The sequence below is a fragment of the Mytilus trossulus genome, chromosome 4 (genome assembly GCF_036588685.1).
Source record: "Mytilus trossulus isolate FHL-02 chromosome 4, PNRI_Mtr1.1.1.hap1, whole genome shotgun sequence".
In the NCBI taxonomy this organism is placed as follows: Eukaryota; Metazoa; Mollusca; class Bivalvia; order Mytilida; family Mytilidae; genus Mytilus; species Mytilus trossulus.
Genome location: NC_086376.1, coordinates 3413614 through 3436111, shown reverse-complemented (window position 1 = coordinate 3436111; position 22498 = coordinate 3413614). Strand labels below are relative to the sequence as shown.

At 31.2% G+C, this 22498-nt stretch overlaps 1 protein-coding gene across 1 annotated transcript; it reads left to right on the top strand.

The window, feature by feature from the left end:
• Window positions 1-90: 90 nt before the first annotated feature.
• LOC134714501 (3-hydroxy-3-methylglutaryl-coenzyme A reductase-like) lies at window positions 91-21847 on the top strand. Its single transcript, XM_063575798.1, has 21 exons — window positions 91-216; window positions 2463-2634; window positions 2891-3002; window positions 3506-3593; window positions 4458-4648; window positions 4956-5062; window positions 5666-5785; window positions 10238-10386; window positions 11052-11272; window positions 11947-12167; window positions 12651-12766; window positions 14540-14618; window positions 15344-15502; window positions 16107-16192; window positions 16720-16791; window positions 17559-17664; window positions 18228-18334; window positions 18648-18852; window positions 19217-19375; window positions 19836-19990; window positions 21390-21847. The coding sequence occupies exons 2-21, from the start codon at window positions 2473-2475 to the stop codon at window positions 21700-21702; spliced, it is 2928 nt and encodes a 975-aa protein (XP_063431868.1). The 5' UTR covers window positions 91-216; window positions 2463-2472; the 3' UTR covers window positions 21703-21847.
• The last annotated feature ends 651 nt before the right edge of the window (window positions 21848-22498 follow it).

The following is a 22498-nucleotide window of genomic DNA, read 5'->3' as shown; positions in this document are numbered from 1 at the left end:
TCCATGAAAAGTGAACGGATCATTTCTAAACAGGGAACCAATCAAAAAACCTACTTTCTTTTTCTAAAAATAGATTTTTAACCGGAAACCGAAATCTGACTAAGATTGGCATCACTTCCTGTTACCTCTAGTAAATAAGGTTATTTGGTTTATGCAACCACCCAATTTGACGAAGAGATTTTATCATGTTTTTGTTGACACGCAAATGGATAAATGGTAGGCACTTTAGTTTTTCAAAATCTTACAGGGGATGCTTTGAATGATTAGGAAATACTCAAACTTTGACAAAGTCCCACATCAAAGACTCTTATACAAACTACATTTCTACGGTATACAAAATGAAACACTTAACTGGATCTCTGCCTTCTTATCAAACCGCACACAAACAGTTGTCCTGGATGGAGAGTCATCAGACATTGCTCCAGTTACTTCTGGTGTCCCACAGGGAACAGTTCTGGGTCCAGTTCTATTCCTGGTATATATTAACGACCTACCAGAATATTTGAAATCCAGTAAACTCAGACTGTTCGCAGACGACAGCATCATATACAAAAGCATCAAATCTAAAAAAGATTGTGATAGCCTTCAGGAAGATCTTGATGCTGCTGCAAAGTGGGAAGAAGACTGGCTGATGGCTTTCCATCCAGACAAATGTACAGTTCTCACTGCCTCAAACAAGAAAAATACCATCAAACACGACTACATCCTTCACGGCCACACTTTAGAATCTGTCTCCTCCGCAAAATATCTTGGAGTAACACTGCAATCAGATTTAAAATGGACACAGCATACAAACAACATCATTGGTAATGCTAATAAAAGCCTAGGCTTTCTAAAAAGAAATCTGAAAACATCCATTACAAACATTAAGTCTCAGGCATATCTAGCACTCGTACGTCCTAAACTAGAATATGCTTGTTCGGTTTGGAACCCTCATACTGCTGAACAATGCAATAAACTTGAGATGGTTCAACGTCGGGCTGCTAGATATGCCTGTAATCGTTATCACAACACCAGTAGCGTTACAGACATGCTCCATACTTTAAATTGGCCTACCCTACAACAAAGAAGACTTAAAACAAGACTTATAATGTTTTATAAAATTGTACACCATATTGTCGCTGTACCATCAACATTACTCATACCAACAGACAATAGAACCCGACAACTTCATACACAAACTTACAGACATTTACTTACAGTTAAAGATTGTTACAAATATTCATTTTTTCCGTATACTATTACACAATGGAATGTACTACCTCCAAAGGTAGTACTTTCTCCCACTTTAAATATTTTTAGAGAACAGTTAACACCTACTGTTCTCTACAATATAGAACAGTAAACCTAGTAGTTATGTAAATAGTTTTAACCACATGTCATGTTAGTATTTGTTTATTTTTTGGCACTTTATTTTGTAAATATTTATTTATTATTATCCTACGCATGCGCAGCAGTTAGTTATCATCAAAATATGATGGATAACTGGATACCATAAGAAGAACTCTAGGCTTATCTAGGTACTAGTCATGCTAGTGGCATAATTTCTGATGCTGATTCTGATGCTGAGTCACATGCACTTGTCAAAAAAAAAATCCTATATATACCTTAATATACAAATGTAACACAAGGTACTTATAATTGTAGCTGACCCTGCCGCTTGAACTTTTGTAAAAAGGGGATCATACTATATCAAAGTTTCTTGACGATCACTTTCTAAATTTTTTCCTGGTGATGACTTCCATTTTCAGTCCGCGTGACTTAAACAGGAAGTTGTATAAATGACTGGTTTTTTTCAGGAATGGCCTAAATAGCGATAAGGTGTAATGCTACAGATGATTCTGCATGATCTGTCAACAAAAGTAGCACTAATACACCTTATATCGCTATTTGTCCGCCATTGCTGGATATCACACAGGTTCCCTTAAAATTTTGACGTCTTAAAACAAAATGTCTGATGCCATAATGAAAAAGTGATTTTTGTATGCGTCAAAAGTTCAAGCGGCAGGGTCAGCTGGGATAAGCGATAAGGTGTGTGTTATACACCATTGTCTATAAAATCACTTTAGATTTACGACATAATAAGTTCAGATTTTAAGTAGCGTCTAGATTTTTTTATCACTTTATGTACAAATTTGTATGTAGCAAAACTGTTGATCACAGCTTGGATATTTATTTATATTAATTATTTTATAATTATAAATTGTCATTTTTGTGTAATATTTGCTACATGATATATGATGATAAATATTGGTACCTCATTGTACATGTGACCATATACATCATGTACATGTACGCGCATCATGATAATAAGAAAAGTAATTTTACATGATCATGATGATTAAAGTTCTGTTCCTTTAATTTGCATTGGGTTTTAACCAACTAGGGTGTTTTGTGTCATGAATTACTATATTTACTGTAATATATTTTCTTTGTATGTAAGTTCATTTATTTTTTTCCAGACCTTTAAAGATGTTATCTGATATATATCATACTCATGGGTACTTCTGTGCCTCCCATCCATGGGAGATAATCATTGGATCAGTCACAGTTACAACTTGTTTATTGTCTGTCAGTCTGTTTACAGCAGGTAGCAGAATTTGTGGATGGAATTATGTTTGTGAAAATGACAAGGTAAGTTTTTTAAGATATTTACATGTTGAAAATGTTTCTAGTAAATAAATCAGTGCATGTAACTTCGAATTCTGAAAAAAATGCATACAAGTTTTAGGACATTATATATGTAGAAAATTGTACAAGCCAGGAAAATGTTATCATGATACATGTGATATTTGTGGTTAAAAACACAGACTGTTTATAACTACACAGAAGTGTTTTTGTTTTATTTTTCATCATTTTTGATATTAATTGTTTTTCTTCTTTGTTCCAGGAAGAAGAAAGCTCAGATTTAATGATTTTAACAGTGACTAGGTGTTTAGCTGTTATGTATCTGTACTTACAATTTAGAAATATAAGACAGCTTGGATCCAAATACTTACTAGGTAAGTTTTGAAAATTAACATGCAACTAAGGAATTTTAAGCATTATACATAATATAAAGACATGATCACATTTCAAGAGTCACACATATAGCTCAGTGTAAACAAGGGGTGAAGGCTTTACAAGAATATTGTAAAATATAATCCTACATCATTTTTACATGTATGTATCTATTTTGTTGTTAGATATGCAGTTGATAACTTCAACTAGTATACAGGAGAGAATACTTTACTTTAATTGTTTTAAATTCAAAAAGGCAGTTTCAGATACATGTGATTGTAATGACAATTTACATTTTAGTTAGTCAAAAATGAAACTGGATCTTTTTCATGGATGAAATACATAATTTATCTGAAATCCAAGAAAATTATTTAGTTATCTTTTTATGAGTCACATGCATAGATATTATAATTCATATTTAATTGTCTCACATGATTTACATTTCCAGGTATTTCCGGGTCATTGATGATTATTTTTAATTGTATCACATGATTTATATTTCCAGGTATTTCTGGGTCATTGATGATTATTTCCAGTTTTGTGCTGACTGCAGTAATTGTGAAAGTATTTGGTGGTAATATCTCCGGTCTTAGGTATATATTTTGAAATATATTCTATGGAAGAGCACTATTCTCAAAAAAATAATTAATCTTTTTTTTTAACATTTTCATTGGGGTTTTATGAAATTTGTAATATCTCAGATGTAAATAGAAATGTAAATAATGTGGAAAATCAACACTGAGAAGTGCTATCACACCTATAATTAATAGTATGAATTTAATCAGATATATGATAAAAGGATAAAATCCACGATATCTAATAGAATTGGAAAATCAGCACCTAAATGGCTATGAATTATCTTTACTGGATTTGCACTCTTTTGAAATAAAATTCATATGAAAATGTAGATAATCGGTAATGTACATAATGTAAGTGCTGCCATTCCAATGTATTTCTCATAAGATTTTAGTAAAATTTATGCTGAGGTTTAGTACTTTACATTAGCTTTATAACAAGTGTGCTATTCCTAAGTGAATGATTATTATTATGGGAGTTATTTCCCTTGGAAATATATTTGACAAAATAAATCTTTGAAATGAGCATTTCTCAAATCAGCATTGCTAAAGTAATGTGCATTAACATATTTATGTCCACTGCAATATCATGAATATAATTCATGCATATATTCAGAACAAAAATTATCATGAATAATAAGTGATAAGATAAAGAATTTATCATTGTATTTAATGGGTTTTCAATATTGAGGACTCTCTCTTTATCAATTGAACCTTTGGTTTTGCACATTGGACATCTGAATTATCAAGATAACTTTATGTTCCTATTAATAACTTTTTCCTAGAAGCATGACTGTTTATGAATGCATGTATAAATAAAAGGTCAATATTACATGTTGTACTTAGTTGATATCAAACTTACTCATTCAGTCCTATTTACAGTGAAGCTTTGCCATTTTTCCTGTTGTTGGTGGATCTGTCTAAAGCATGTGCATTAGCCCAGTATGCCTTAAAATCTAAAACACAAGAAGAGGTACAGACAAACATTGCTGAAGGGATATCTTCAATTGGTCCTGCTATCACTTTAGATTCTATATGTGAAGTTTTAGTCATAGGTGTAGGAACACTCTCAGGTAAATGTTTTGTACATTAAAATTTAACTAAACTTAACTATGCATAAATTAAAAACTTATGTTAACAAAGATCTTTTCCATTATGAAAAATTAAAGACATTCTTTACAGTTTAACATTTCAAAGTGCTGTTACAAATACATGTACATAAATCAGAAACATGCAATGGGTTAAAATTTAAAGAGACTATCTTTTACTACCAAAAGAAAGAAAAGTAATATATGATCTAAAATCCCATGTTTTGGAGAGCAAAAAACACCAAAATGCTTACCCTACAAAGAGTTTATAGTGATGTTAATTATTTTTCAGATGTAAAGCAGCTAGATTCCATGTGTTGTTATGGGTGTCTGTCTGTTGTAGCCCACTATCTAGCATTTATGGTGTTTTATCCTGCTTGTCTTTCCTTAATAATACAGGTATCATAAGATTTTGTTTATTAATGTAGATAACTTTTTTTCTTAAATAAATAAATGATCACAGATCTAAGTAAAAAAAATGCCTGTCATACAAATTATTTAAAATTATCTTGAATATTCATATTGCTTGGATTGAAAAAAAACTTACCATTTATGCAAACACATCCAAAATTAATACCTGATGTTTAAACTTGACGACATTGATAACCTATCAACATGTATTGTTTATTTTGCATAAAATGTGTATAACTTTCAATATCATGTTTATGTGCAAATACTGTAAAAAGAAATTCATTCAATATACGAAAAAAATGTAATGTTTTGTTTAATGTCTATATATCACACTAAAATGAGAAAGCATGTCTCATGCCAGGTGCATACAAAATACAAATGTATGAAAGAAAACAGCTTCAATTTAAAGTGCACACAAAATAACAATAAATCATTTAAAAGTCTCCACTATTGTTACTGTATATACTTTTTCATTGGAACAAAGCTTCTTAAAATCTACAATACCTTCTGCATTTTTATGATGGTGTGATCACCAATTTTCTATTTGAAGATTTTGTATCATATAAATTTTTTTTTTTTTTTTTTTTGAAGATTACAAGAACAAGAAACAATGGAAGACCTCTTCTCCAACTTCAGCAACTCGCCAAAGTGTTAGAGAAAGAGGAGGAAAAGAAGCCAAATCCAGTCATACAACACATTAAAATGATAATGGTAACGTTTTATAGCCTAATCCAGTCATACAACACGTTAACATGATTATGGTAACGTTAGCCTAATCCAGTCATACAACACATTAAAATGGTTATGGTAACATTAGCCTAATCCAGTCATACAACACATTGAAATGATAATGGTAACGTTAGCCTAATCCAGTCATACAACACATTGAAATGATTATGGTAACGTTAGCCTAATCCAATCATACAACACATTAAAATGATTATGGTAACGTTAGCCTAATCCAATCATACAACACATTAAAATGATAATGGTAACGTTTTATAGCCTAATCCAGTCATACAACACATTGAAATGATAATGGTAACGTTTTATAGCCTAATCCAGTCATACAACACATTAAAATGATTATGGTAACGTTAGCCTAATCCTGTCGTACAACACATTAAAATGATAATGGTAACGTTAGCCTAATCAAGTTATACAACACATTGAAATGATAATGGTAACGTTTTATAGCCTAATCTTCTCATACAACACATTAAAATGATTATGGTAATGTTTTATATCAAGGAAAAACATTCTTTAAGTTCTATTGGGAAAAAAAATAATCTTTAAAACTTGTAATTTTTTGGTACATTTATTTCTGGTAAAGTTTGAAGGAAATGATTTGTTTGAATTCTTTAATTTGCTTTCTAGAAAATAAATTGTTTGCATGAAATAAAAAATTCGTAATTTGCTTAAATTTGGAATTCTTGCTTCAACAGTCGCCATGATAACCATGAAAATTGGCATCCATTAAATACTAATTCATCCACAGTATTCATTTTCAGTTTCTAGGAGAATTGAATTCCATTCCTATAGTCTTGTTTCTTTCACTAAAATTTTTATAGAATTAAGATATGCTTAAAAAATTACCATTCTTAGATTTTTTTTGGGTGCTTATTTAGCAATCTTGTATTTCATGATTTTGAAGCCCTGTTATTTTCGACATAATAATAATAAGATATTTATCTTGTTTTTTCAGTCAGCAGGTCTGATGATAGTACATATACATAGTAGATTTATCTTGTATTTTCAGTCAGCAGGTCTGATGATAGAACATATACATAGTAGATTTATCTTGTATTTTCAGTCAGCAGGTCTGATGATAGAACATATACATAGTAGATTTATCTTGTATTTTCAGTCAGCAGGTCTGATGATAGAACATATACATAGTAGATTTATCTTGTATTTTCAGTCAGCAGGTCTGATGATAGTACATATACATAGTAGATTTATCTTGTATTTTCAGTCAGCAGGTCTGATGATAGTACATATACATAGTAGATTTATCTTGTATTTTCAGTCAGCAGGACTGATGATAGTACATATACATAGTAGATTTATCTTGTATTTTCAGTCAGCAGGACTGATGATAGTACATATACACAGTAGATTTATCTTGTATTTTCAGTCAGCAGGTCTGATGATAGTACATATACATAGTAGATTTATCTTGTATTTTCAGTCAGCAGGTCTGATGATAGTACATATACATAGTAGATTTATCTTGTATTTTCAGTCAGCAGGTCTGATGATAGTACATATACATAGTAGATTTATCTTGTATTTTCAGTCAGCAGGACTGATGATAGTACATATACATAGTAGATTTATCTTGTTTTTTCAGTCAGCAGGACTGATGATAGTACATATACATAGTAGATTTATCTTGTATTTTCAGTCAGCAGGTCTGATGATAGTACATATACATAGTAGATTTATCTTGTATTTTCAGTCAGCAGGTCTGATGATAGTACATATACACAGTAGATTTATCTTGTATTTTCAGTCAGCAGGACTGATGATAGTACATATACATAGTAGATTTATCTTGTATTTTCAGTCAGCAGGACTGATGATAGTACATATACATAGTAGATTTATCTTGTATTTTCAGTCAGCAGGTCTGATGATAGTACATATACATAGTAGATTTATCTTGTATTTTCAGTCAGCAGGACTGATGATAGAACATATACATAGTAGATTTATCTTGTATTTTCAGTCAGCAGGTCTGATGATAGAACATATACATAGTAGATTTATCTTGTATTTTCAGTCAGCAGGTCTGATGATAGTACATATACATAGTAGATTTATCTTGTATTTTCAGTCAGCAGGTCTGATGATAGTACATATACATAGTAGATTTATCTTGTATTTTCAGTCAGCAGGACTGATGATAGTACATATACATAGTAGATTTATCTTGTATTTTCAGTCAGCAGGTCTGATGATAGTACATATACATAGTAGATTTATCTTGTTTTTTCAGTCAGCAGGTCTGATGATAGAACATATACATAGTAGATTTATCTTGTATTTTCAGTCAGCAGGTCTGATGATAGAACATATACATAGTAGATTTATCTTGTATTTTCAGTCAGCAGGTCTGATGATAGTACATATACACAGTAGATTTATCTTGTATTTTCAGTCAGCAGGACTGATGATAGTACATATACATAGTAGATTTATCTTGTATTTTCAGTCAGCAGGACTGATGATAGTACATATACATAGTAGATTTATCTTGTATTTTCAGTCAGCAGGACTGATGATAGTACATATACATAGTAGATTTATCTTGTATTTTCAGTCAGCAGGTCTGATGATAGTACATATACATAGTAGATTTATCTTGTATTTTCAGTCAGCAGGTCTGATGATAGTACATATACATAGTAGATTTATCTTGTATTTTCAGTCAGCAAGACTGATGATAGAACATATACATAGTAGATTTATCTTGTATTTTCAGTCAGCAGGTCTGATGATAGAACATATACATAGTAGATTTATCTTGTATTTTCAGTCAGCAGGACTGATGATAGAACATATACATAGTAGATTTATCTTGTATTTTCAGTCAGCAGGACTGATGATAGAACATATACATAGTAGATTTATCTTGTATTTTCAGTCAGCAGGTCTGATGATAGAACATATACATAGTAGATTTATCTTGTATTTTCAGTCAGCAGGACTGATGATAGTACATATACATAGTAGATTTATCTTGTATTTTCAGTCAGCAGGACTGATAATAGTACATATACATAGTAGATTTATCTTGTATTTTCAGTCAGCAGGACTGATGATAGTACATATACATAGTAGATTTATCTTGTATTTTCAGTCAGCAGGTCTGATGATAGTACATATACATAGTAGATTTATCTTGTATTTTCAGTCAGCAGGACTGATGATAGAACATATACATAGTAGATTTATCTTGTATTTTTAGTCAGCAGGTCTGATGATAGAACATATACATAGTAGATTTATCTTGTATTTTCAGTCAGCAGGACTGATGATAGTACATATACATAGTAGATTTATCTTGTATTTTCAGTCAGCAGGACTGATGATAGTACATATACATAGTAGATTTATCTTGTATTTTCAGTCAGCAGGTCTGATGATAGTACATATACACAGTAGATTTATCTTGTATTTTCAGTCAGCAGGTCTGATGATAGTACATATACATAGTAGATTTATCTTGTTTTTTCAGTCAGCAGGTCTGATGATAGTACATATACATAGTAGATTTATCTTGTATTTTCAGTCAGCAGGTCTGATGATAGTACATATACATAGTAGATTTATCTTGTATTTTCAGTCAGCAGGTCTGATGATAGAACATATACATAGTAGATTTATCTTGTATTTTCAGTCAGCAGGTCTGATGATAGTACATATACATAGTAGATTTATCTTGTATTTTCAGTCAGCAGGACTGATGATAGTACATATACATAGTAGATTTATCTTGTATTTTCAGTCAGCAGGTCTGATGATAGTACATATACATAGTAGATTTATCTTGTATTTTCAGTCAGCAGGTCTGATGATAGAACATATACATAGTAGATTTATCTTGTATTTTCAGTCAGCAGATCTGATGATAGTACATATACATAGTAGATTTATCTTGTATTTTCAGTCAGCAGGTCTGATGATAGAACATATACATAGTAGATTTATCTTGTATTTTCAGTCAGCAGGTCTGATGATAGAACATATACATAGTAGATTTATCTTGTTTTTTCAGTCAGCAGGTCTGATGATAGTACATATACATAGTAGATTTATCTTGTATTTTCAGTCAGCAGGTCTGATGATAGTACATATACATAGTAGATTTATCTTGTTTTTTTCAGTCAGCAGGTCTGATGATAGTACATATACATAGTAGATTTATCTTGTATTTTCAGTCAGCAGGTCTGATGATAGAACATATACATAGTAGATTTATCTTGTATTTTCAGTCAGCAGGTCTGATGATAGTACATATACATAGTAGATTTATCTTGTTTTTTCAGTCAGCAGGTCTGATGATAGTACATATACATAGTAGATTTATCTTGTATTTTCAGTCAGCAGGTCTGATGATAGTACATATACATAGTAGATTTATCTTGTTTTTTTCAGTCAGCAGGACTGATGATAGTACATATACATAGTAGATTTATAACTGAAGAAGGAGAGAAGTCACGGTTCAGTAGTTTATTAACCACCACTGAAATGTTAGAGAGAGACAGACAACCAGAGATGCCTTTAGTTCAGTTTTACTTATTAAGGTAACAAGATTCCTGGGTTTTAAATAAAAATAGTTGGATTGCATATCCATTTTGCTTTGTTGAGAGGGAAAAAATGGATAACTGCAAAATTTTGAATATAGTCTTCAAAAACTGTTTGTTCCTGAAAGCGCAATTTTTTTCAGAAAAGTGAACTGGATGCTTTTGCATAATGCATATACATGTATGTTAGATGTTTTATTTACCTAATTCAGCATTGAAAGATATTATATGGCATTTGAACATCTTGGTGTCTCATATATTTGATGTCCAGGAGTTTATTCTAAGTCAAATTAAAGACGTTGAAATTTCTATTTCCTACAGCCAGTGGACAAGCGATGACCTCCAGCAGTATGTGACACCAAACAATTATATTTAATCATCAATTGAGACATAATAATTAAAACAAAAATGATATTATATCAAGATACCTGTGTTTTAAAAGGAATTTACTTTAAAAAAAAAAAAATTATATTATTCTAAACATCTGTTGTAATGAAAGTTACTAAAAATAGCCAAATGATATTATTTTAAAAGACCTACAAAATGACAGTCTATTTGAATGCTCTTGATAGTAACCAGATGAAGAACCGAATCATGAAAAATTATTTCGGGTGTGACAGGTTTTTCTGATTTCCTTGTATCTTACATTTTTTTTTAATTTTCAGACTATTAACCCATCATATTGACTACACATTTATGTTTGTGTTAGCAGTATTTCTTACTGTCAAGTATGTATTCTATGATGATCATATAGAGGAAGAATTAACACGTAAACTTGAAGAAGCAAGTCAGACAAGGAGGAGAGAATTATCTGACAGTCTAAGGGATGGTACTTCACAAACAACTGAATCAATGGATAATATTGTTCAATCACAAGACGAAACAGGTATGTGGATATAACATTTGTAAAAATTTCATAACATTATCTGCAATGGCCTTTATGTCGTTAGAACATTAATCACAAGTCTTTTATGTTTGCTACAGATTATTTAAAGCTATTAGATATTTGTGGCTCATATATTAAATTGGAAAAATGTATTATGATTGCCAACTCTCCACCAGAGACCAAATGGGATAGGTGTTACAGACTATAGGCATTCTACAAGCTACATAGATAAGGTAGAACAATACTATAAGTTATATGGTTCGCTACTGACCCATACAGATCCATAGAGGGTTAGTAAAATCCATAGGGGGTGAGGCCGGAGGTCAGTAGTTAACCGTAAAACGAATTTATCGGACGCTGGACTTTTTCTGCGGCGTTTTGCTAAAAAATAAACAATGAAAAACAACAACATTAATAGATGACGTCGCCATTAACGCGTCACGAACCCTATATGAAACTTACTAACCCATACAGTCTCATAGGGGGTCACCACGTGACGGCATTTAACCAATCACAACGTGATAATTCACCTGTGGTCCGATAAATGTTGATGATGTGCAAATTTTTTCAATGCCCACAAAACTCACATTAATACACAGGTACTGCAGGTATTTATTTGCTCAGTTGTTTATGTATCTTATCGTACAATGTTTATTTTACAAATATATTTATAGACTTCAAACAGAAGAATACAGTGAGCTTTACACAGCCAACAGAAACAATAGAATTTAAATTTTCCCTTGGTGATGACAGTGATTCTGAGGAAGAGGATAAGTCCATTGATAAAGGGGTACAGACAGAGAATAAAATGTCACATTACAAACCTCTTCAGAGATTACCTTCCCTTCAGCCACCAAGGTCAATGGAACAATGTTTGCAAATATTGAATTCAGATGTAAGTAACAGGTTAAATTTTGTTGTAAAGGTTGTAATTTAATACCACATGTATATATAAGATTCAACAAGCCAAAATGCAAAGACTTACAAAATTAATGATTTCAACCAAAAACTTATAGCACAATGTAATAAATATATATAAAGGACAGGGTGAGATTGATAGGGGCAGGTCCATGGTGCTGTCAGGGCCTGCGGAGAACATCAATTAAAAGTGCAAAATTCAGTAAATAAATTTTTTCAACTGATAAGTTCAGTTTAAATTTTATAAACTTTCTTCAAAGGTTTTGAGATTAGTTATGCTTTGCTAAAAAATCAATTTAGCTAAGTTTTGTTTTGGAACTTTTTGCTTAAACACTTGATCTTCTATGGCATAAAATGGCATAATTTACACTTGCAAAATAATGGTTATCATGCTGCATTCATAAAGTTTATATATTTTGTTGCCAATACAGTAATTTGATTTATTGTATTTAAATTTCAGGGTGGACCTTCTTTATTAACCGATGAAGAGATTATAAGTCTAGTCAAGTCTCGCCATATACCAGCATACAAATTAGAACTTATGTTGAATGATTTCGAAAGAGGTGTAGTAATAAGGTATGGCATGGCTATGCACTAGTTGTTTAGAGATACCTTTATTGAATACAACATTTTAGGATGTAAAGGAAAATCTCTTCATGCATTTTTTGCAGTTTGATGTCTTTTTTCTTTTCTTTTTTAGCTCACCTGGCCCAAAGAGCCAAGTGAGCTTATGCCATCACTTGGCGTCCGTCGTCTTCCGTCGTCTGTCGTCGTCGTAAACTATTTCAAGAATCTTCTCCTCTGAAACTACTGGGCCAAATACTTCCAAACTTTAACTGAATGTTCCTTAGGGTATCTAGTTTGTAAATTGTATCCGAAGTTTTGATCTATCAACAAACATGGTCGCCATTGCTAAAAATAGAACATACGGGTCAAATGCAGTTTTTGGCTTATAACTCAAAGTCAAAGCATTTAGAGCAAATCTGACAAGGGGTAATATTGTTTATCAGGTCAAGATCTATCTGCCCTGAAATTTTCAGATAATTCAGACAACCCTTTGTTGGGTTGCTGCCCCTGAATTGGTAATTTTAAGGAAATTTTGCTGTTTTTGGTTATTATCTTGAATATTATTATAGATAGAGATAAACTGTAAACAGCAATAATGTTCAGCAAAGTCAGATTTACAAATAAGTCAACATGACCGAAATGGTCAGTTGACCCCTTTAGGAGTTATTGCCCTTTATAGTCAATTTTTAACAATTTTTCATAAATCTTAGTTATCTTTTACAAAAATCTTCTCCTCTGAAACTATCGGGCCAAATACTTCCAAACTTTAATTGAATGTTCCTTATGGTATTTAGTTTATAAACTTTATCTGAAGTTTTGATCTATCAACAAACATGGTTGCCATTGCTAAAAATAGAATATAGGGGTCAAATGCAGTTTTTGGCTTATAACTCAAAAACCAAAGCATTTAGAGCAAATCTGACATGGGGGTATTATTGTTTATTAGGTCAAGATCTATCTGCTCTGAAATTTTCAGATGAATCAGACATTCTGTTGTTGGGTTGCTGCCCCTGAATTGATAATTTTAAGGAAATTTTGCTGTTTTTGGTTATTATCTTGAATATTATTATAGATAGAGATAAACTGTAAACAGCAATAATGTTCAGCAAAGTAAGATCTACAAATAAGTCAATTTGACCAAAATTGTCAATTGACCCCTTAAGGAGTTATTGCCCTTTAAAGACTTTTTTCACAATTTCTTCATCATGTTGACTTTGAAAAATCTTCTCCTTTGAAACTGCTGTATCAATTTCAGCCAAACTTAAGCTAAATGAGTATGTAGTATAAATTTTATATTTTATTTCCTTGTATGTAAAGAAACATAGCTCCTATGGCTAAAATAGAACATAGGAGAAAATGATTTTTTTTTTGCTTTTGAAGAAAATAGGACGATCCAAAGAACATTTAAATAAATTGAAAAGCCAAAATAATCATTGATGAGAGATTTAACCAAAAGAATTAAGGTGAGCGATTCAGGCTCTTGAGAGCCTCTTGTTTATGAGGTAGCTTACATGTTATCCAGTAAAAACCTTAGTACTGTAAAATAGTAGATATTGTTGTAATTTCAGGCCAAGAGTATATTAATGCTTGGTTTTGTTTAAAACCAGTCTCTGGATAATTGATACTGTAGGGTAATTTTAGTTGAAATGAAATATTGTCATTGATCATTAATACAACTAAACAGCTTTTATGGAGATATACAATTGATATTAGTACTTTGGTGTAATGTTTAAATGCCATACTATGAACAATAAATGCTGAAGATTTCATGTTATTTTTCAGGAGAGAAATGTTATTAAATAGCTTGAAGCAGAGCAGAGTATTAGATAACCTACCTTACTCTGATTATGCTTATGAATATGTAAGTAGTTTGACTTTATAAACATAGCTATTGTAGTTCCTTATTATCAAATCTGTCAAGCTATATACATGTACTTGTATATAATATATTGTTTATAGGAACAACCAACTGATTTACACTACATATAATTATATTACAGTGTTATCCCCTTCAACCATTTCTTCTTCTTTTTCCTCTTGATTGAAATCAATGTGGTATATTTTTGATACAGAGCTGGTTACAAAGGAATTCACAGATTAACATTTAACTGAAATTTATACTCACAATTACAACATTAGATATACATTGATATACATGTACAAGAATTACATGCTTAATTTGAGAAGTAAAATGATATAGAATCATATTTGTATAGTTTTACAAATTTTGATAATAAAAATAAAACCCTTGTATTTATAGCAAATTTGATATGCATCGTTTATCCTCAATTTATTTTTATTTTATAATCATCTGAAAACTTCCATTTAATTTTATTTCTCTCAAAATCAGGCATTGAAACTGAAAGCTAGCTAATCAGATTTAGTTAAGATGCACCAAAGCTTCAGACACTTTACTTAAACTGAATCTCCTGAGCCATATTGATTTCAGTACATGTAGTTAGAAAATTCTTTACTTTTGAATTAGTACTTGATAAATTCATATGGCTTCAGAAAGTACTTAACTTTTCTTATTAACTGACCTTTCAATATTATAAATGAATTATTCTAAATTTTGTATCTTGTTAGGTAAATGGTGCTTGTTGTGAAAATGTGATAGGTTATATGCCAGTACCTGTTGGTGTAGCAGGACCTTTATTGTTGAATGGAAAACTTTTCCATGTTCCTATGGCAACAACAGAAGGCTGTCTGGTAGCCAGTACTAACAGAGGTTGTAAAGCTCTTGAGGTAACTATACTATACAATGATTTGTTTTAACTTTAAAAGACATCAATTTATACTGTCACAGAATAGAAGTTCCTTCATAATATAAGTTCCAAATGGAAAAACTATTCTGGAATATTATTTCCACAGGACTAAATATTACAGTAGATGTTCCTAACGGAATAAATAGTATAGAATATTTGTTCTGACAGGTACAGGTATTATGACATTGTTTATAATAAAGTTTCCAATGGAACTTCTGTTAGGTGGAAAAAATATACGTTGACAACTCTACAAAACTAATTGTTTGTGCAAACAGGCATAGCAAAGTTTTATGTACCATTTAAATGTGGTGGTTAATGCTGAATCATTTTGAATATGCTTGTGTGTGTTAATTGCTGAACAATTACAAGTATTATTTGAATTCTTTAAACAGGAAAAAACACATAGGACACTACGTTACAATTGAATTTTGGCCAATGAACATTTGAGAACAAGGAAACAAACAAAAGTGACTTGTTTGTAAAAGTATAAATCACAAGCATTTCACTTTCAATACTTTTAACATCAAAACTATGATCTGAATGAATGATTATTTAATTTACCTATACATTAATTATATTTTTAGCAAAGTGGTGGAGTAACGAGTGTGGTTATAAATGATGGTATGACAAGGGCACCTGTTGTAAGATTGTCTTCTGCCAAGAGAGCTAGGTATTATTAATATGTATAACACATGGATTTTATATTGATAGTTATATGTACTAGGCTTAGAAACAGTTAAAAATATGAACATGCTAATCATGTGTATACTGTTTTGTTCCAAGTACAAACAAACTTGATCTCGTTTATAGTGTATGGTTATTCCTTTCACATGTTTCATGATGATCAACTTTTAAAACTATGCAGAGGATAATATTTTTTATATGAAAATTTTAAATTGGCATATGAGAAGGAAGAAGGCTTGAATGATTCATGAACAACATTATCATTTGCAGGTTCATAAATACACCTCTACAAAGGTATATTGTTAACATCACAGATAAGATACAATATTTTATTAATAATCTTGAATCTGCAAGCATATATATATATCAACTCCTCAAATAGAATGATTGCAGTATGAAGTTAATTGGGTTAAACATAAAGTGATGGTCAAGAGATACATTTTGATTTGTGATGTTCTGTACCATGCATGTTTAAACCAAACTAGAGTTAAAATATGGATTTTATTGTTTTAGTGAAGTGAAGAAATGGTTAGAAGATAAAGACAATCAAGATAAAGTTAAAGAAAGTTTTGATACGACTAGCAGGTACATATTAAATATTTAAAAGTTATGAATTTAATGAGAAAAGAAGGAAATCATGAACATATAGAGAAACCATGAAACGGCTGCATTTTACTAAAGGTCAAGACACAAATTAACTGGTAAACTTCTACAAATTTGATTATTAGTACCCTACTGATAAAGTCAAAAGGAACTTAAGGTTTGCACTCTGTCCGTCTGTCTGTTCACCCATCTGTCAGTCCTGCAAATCAGTTTTCCACACATTTCCTTATGCTTGAAGATAATAATTTGATCTTTAGTGTTGTTTTATCATGACAATATAAAAAAGAAGATGTGGTATGATTGCCAATGAGACAACTATCCACAAAAGACCAAAATGAGACAAACAGACCAAGTTTGATGATTTTGTGCAGAGTTAGGAGCCTTTGAATTGGAAAATTCACTAAAATAATGAGTTTTCTGCACTTTTTTTTGTCATGTTTGAAGATATTGATTTGAAATTTAGTACATGTATATATTGTTTATGAAGATTTTATGAAGAGCTATGGTCCTTGTTAGAACTGTTCCAATACAACTAATTTTTAACTGGAAGGGGACTATGTATTGCCATTCAGCACTCACAGAATGCTTGTTTATATAACTATAGTGGTTATTTATATTCATTGATATTAAAGTGTGAAGTCCAAGTTGAGATCTTGTTTCTTTGAGAATGTAAGATTTGTTATGTATATTCACATGATTATAACTATAGATGTTTGTTTTTTAAATAATTTCTGCTTGTGTTATTTCAGGTTTGCCAGACTTACTAATTTACATATTGTACAAGCTGGAAAACTTTTATACATCAGATTTATAGCTGTTACAGGTGATGCCATGGGCATGAATATGTTATCAAAGGTAGGATTTATTCAACATATAAAAAAAATTTGTGAAGAGTCATTTTTCATTGAGTGAGGAAATTGATGACATTGATCATTTAAAGATACAAGTTTTATGTGAATTTTTAAATAAGTGTTTATATTTTGTAATAAAAAAAAAGTTGGACTAAGAACATTTTATTGTTGTTGTCTATAAACTCAGTTTATTGAGTAATAAGTGCAAAAGAACCACCCTCCTGTGGCAGGAAACTATCAATCCTAGTCAAATAAAATCTGGGTCTAACATGTCTGCCTTCAAACTTTCACCATTAGTCTTTAACAGGATGGTTACCACTGCAGGTTATCTGCTTTGACCAATCAGACACAGAGGGTCTAGTTTGTCAGAATATGAACCTAATTTATCAGGGTTGTTGTTATGTGATTGGCTAGATTTGGCTATAAATCAATATGACTGAACCAGAAAGGACAAAACATGAATTATAAAAATCGTTTTGTATTGCCATCATGGTAATAGTAAATGCCTTGTTGTATAGTTTGTTATCTTTGTAACATATAATAAACCGGTTATATTTTGAATTTTAGGGATCTGAGAAAGCCCTTGAAATGCTATCAGTAGAGTTTGCAGATATGGAAATTTTAAGTTTAAGTGGAAACTTCTGTACTGACAAAAAAGCTGCTGCTGTGAATTGGTAAGTGTGATTTTTTTTACAAAATGATAAAAATAAAAGTTTTTTCCACAAATTCATAAAACTAATTGTATAATATGAAAGGAAGTTTATCTCCATCTATAAGATTAATTCAGTTCAACCATAAAATATCTTGAAAAGATTTTTTTTTTTTTAAGAATAAATTCAATTTTAAATGACATTGGAAAGCATATTTTGTTGTCGTCTAGAGTTTTCATTATATCTTTTTCTTGAATTTTTTTTTCTGTATCATTGTCTTGTTTGTTGACTAGCAAATTTCCATTGAATGCAGTGTTTATTGTACTGAACATTACAGGTTAGAAGGCAGAGGTAAATCAGTAGTCTGTGAGGCTGTTATACCTGCTCATATAGTGGAGAAATTACTGAAGACAAATGTACAATCATTAGTGGACCTAAACATTAGTAAAAACCTGGTTGGTTCGGCTATGGCTGGGAGCATAGGAGGATTCAATGCACATGCTGCTAATATTGTAACAGCCATCTTTATTGCTACAGGCCAGGTAAAAAAGTTATATATTTGTTAAAATTATACCTTGTAAGTACTTTAGGAAAGTAATATACAGGTACATATACTTACAGTCACTATTGCATTAAAAAACAAAATAATAATCTTGATGAGAATGTTTATAAGGTGAATGTTCACGACTGCAATTTAAGAATATTTCGAGGATAAAGAGTACTCTACATCTACTATATAAGATTCCATAATCAATTAACTGTGAGGGTTAATAAGGCATTTCAAATTTATTTTTTTTAATTTGGGACAGCTGATTTAAATAAAAGTATAAGTATGAGAAATGACTTTTTACAGTAGTACATTTACTTTTGATAGAAATTATGACATTGTTAAACATACCATTGCAGGACCCAGCTCAGAATGTGACAAGTTCTCATTGTATTACTCTGATGGAAGCTACTGGAGAAAACAACTCTGATCTTCTCATTAGTTGTACCATGCCATGTTTAGAGGTGGGAACAATAGGTGGAGGAACAGTGCTGCCACCTCAGTCAGCATGTTTAGAGGTCAGTTTAAAAAGTGGAAAACCTATAAATGCAAACACATTTTATTTTATTAATGTAAACATAACAACATTTTAGTTAGCAATGTCATTACCTCGCCTGTAATTTATTGTTATGAGTCAATTTCAACATAGTATTCATTGAATAATAATACACAGCTACTATTTTGTTAAGTGTATTTTCAATAGTATATTATACTATTTTATTTTATTTTAATACACATGTTACATCATCTATTGTCTAGGTATTGTATATTTTATTGTTTATAATAACATTGTTTGTATGCTATATGCCCTCCTGGGGCCCTAATTAAGTAATTTGGTCAATAAAAATATTAACTTCTTTTAGTGCTAAAATTCAAAACACTAAATATAATATCAAACTTTTTGAACAATTTTGAGTTCTATGAATGATATTTTAATGAACGAATTAAAGTAGTTTGTAATAATGTGTATGTTTATAGATGTTGGGAGTGTGTGGGTCTTGTACAGAGAATCCTGGAGAGAATGCCAAGCTTTTAGCCAGTATTATATGTGGAACAGTGTTAGCTGGAGAATTATCTTTAATGTCAGCTTTGGCTGCAGGCCATCTTGTCAGAAGTCATCTCAAACATAACAGGTAAAGTGTTGCACTCCAATGGTATTCTAATGTCAGCTTTGGCTGCAGGCCATCTTGTCAGAAGTAATCTAAAACATAACAGGTAAAGTATTACACTTCAATGATATTCTAATGTCAGCTTTGGCTGCAGGCCATCTTGTCAGAAGTCATCTAAAACATAACAGGTAAAGTGTTACACTTCAATGATATTCTTATGTCAGCTTTGGCTGCAGGCCATCTTGTCAGAAGTCATCTAAAACATAACAGGTAAAGTATTTCACTTCAATTATATTCTAATGTCAGCTTTGGCTGCAGGCCATCTTGTCAGAAGTCATCTAAAACATAACAGGTAAAGTGTTACACTTCAATGATATTCTAATGTCAATTTTGGCTGCAGGCCATCTTGTCAGAAGTCATCTAAAACATAACAGGTAAAGTGTTACACTTCAATGATATTCTAATGTCAGCTTTGGCTGCAGGCCATCTTGTCAGAAGTCATCTAAAACATAACAGGTAAAGTGTTACACTTCAATGATATTCTTATCATTAGCTGTGGGAAAATGTAAATGGATACGTTGCTTGACAGGGTTTTATTTGTTTCACTGAAAAACTGCAATAATACACGAAAGGGATATTAGGAATTATTATACCTTACATATATTATTTACACCAGCAGTAAATAACCCTATTATTCACCAGCCAATAACCTTTTGAGTGTCTAGATATGCACTTGAGTTAACTCCCATGAAAATGACGTCAAAGGCGTAAATAAACCAAATGGCAGAATTCACGTTACACTGACAGCCCACCGAGAGACGAGAAATAAGGCTTTGGAAATGAATAGAGTGCCAGCAGCCAATGACAGCTCTTATAGAATAACGGTCCTTTTCAGGGCCATCAATATTTTACAAAAAGATTCTGCCTTTTTTGTTCATTCGAGAAATTCTATTACATTAATGTATTTTCCTGAGGTATTTTCAAACGTCATCTTGTGTTTGTTATGTAAACAATATAGTATTTACTATAAGTATTCAAAAGGCCCTTCCACTATTAGTTCAGTATAATAAAACAGTTGTGGCTGGGCCCTCGTTGAAATAACCTTCTCGAAGACAGAAAATGGACCAAACAAACAATCAAATACAACAACTCCAGGCAAATAATCATACACACAGAGAAAACAAAACTAATCAACAAATGGTCTCATAGCCTGACTTGTGAAAGATGAAATAGTGGTAATAAACAAACTGCAGTCAGGATAACCTTTAACTAGAAGAAGAAAATTGTAAAATTAGTGTGTTGTTTTTGTATATTCAAACACATTTGTACACAATTGAAGTTTATGTAAATGTATAGTTTTAAAAAAATTATCTGAATTCATAATAAGTACTACATTTGTAATTTTAAATTCCATTTGTTTTAGATCAACAGTAAATGTGTTACCTAACCAGAGCTTGCCAAGTTCATCAGATATATCTCAGTCATCACAACATTCTCATACAGACAGTTCTCATAAACTTTTAGGTTGTCCAATAAATGCCATCAACAGTGAACATAGTATACCAAACTCAGTGGATAGTAACAATACACAAACCAAATCTAACCACTTCCTGTCACCTGTGTGTGATTCTCGTAGGAAATCATGTGATACAACCAAATCTGGAAAATCCAATGAAAACAGTAATGATGCGAATTTAGACAAAGATTGTTCAAATAAAAAGGATAAGATATCATGACAAAGCAGTTAATTAGGATATTCTTGTTATCGAAAAGTGCTGTGGCATTATAGCATTGTGTATCAGTTTTAAAGTGATGAATGCATAAATGTAAGAATGTGATGTTGAAGTTTATAAAATAATAAACACAAGTGGTAACCTTTTATCTACTATATCATGATTATAAAGCTTTTAGATTATCGACTCAAGCCCTATTGTATCAAAATTGTCCATCACTTATAGTTGATTGAGCAACTTACATTTTTAGCAATGGGAAACAGTTGAAACAAACTGTATCCCTGCCTAAACAAACACTGGTGGAACAAGAATGACCAGTGTATTGAGTGTAATCTGACAGTAATTTAGTCTTTGAACAATAAGAAAAACAGTTTTTCATTTTAAAATGAACTATTAGATACATTTTTAGTACATTAGGATTTTTTTCTCTTTTTTAACCTCACATATTACATGTATTATATTCATCAATACATACAGTACAAGAAGTCTATAAATGTAACATTTCCCCACAAAACTATTTTGTGAAATCAACTTACACCGTTTGCAACCCAGTTCTTTGAAACTCAAGATTGCACACATTCTTCTATAGAATTGAATAAGGATTTTTTTCCCATTTTGAGCTTGCCTGAACTAGAAGATCCAAGGGAGCTATTGTCGTACTGTTAAATTTAAAAAAACTCTGAAACAGCTTATTGGTTTTGATACAATCTATGTTTAAATGTTTCTTGGTATAATGTCTAAGGTCTTAATTGTAATATCAAAAATTACTTTTGTGGTTAGAAATATCAGGTTTACAGTC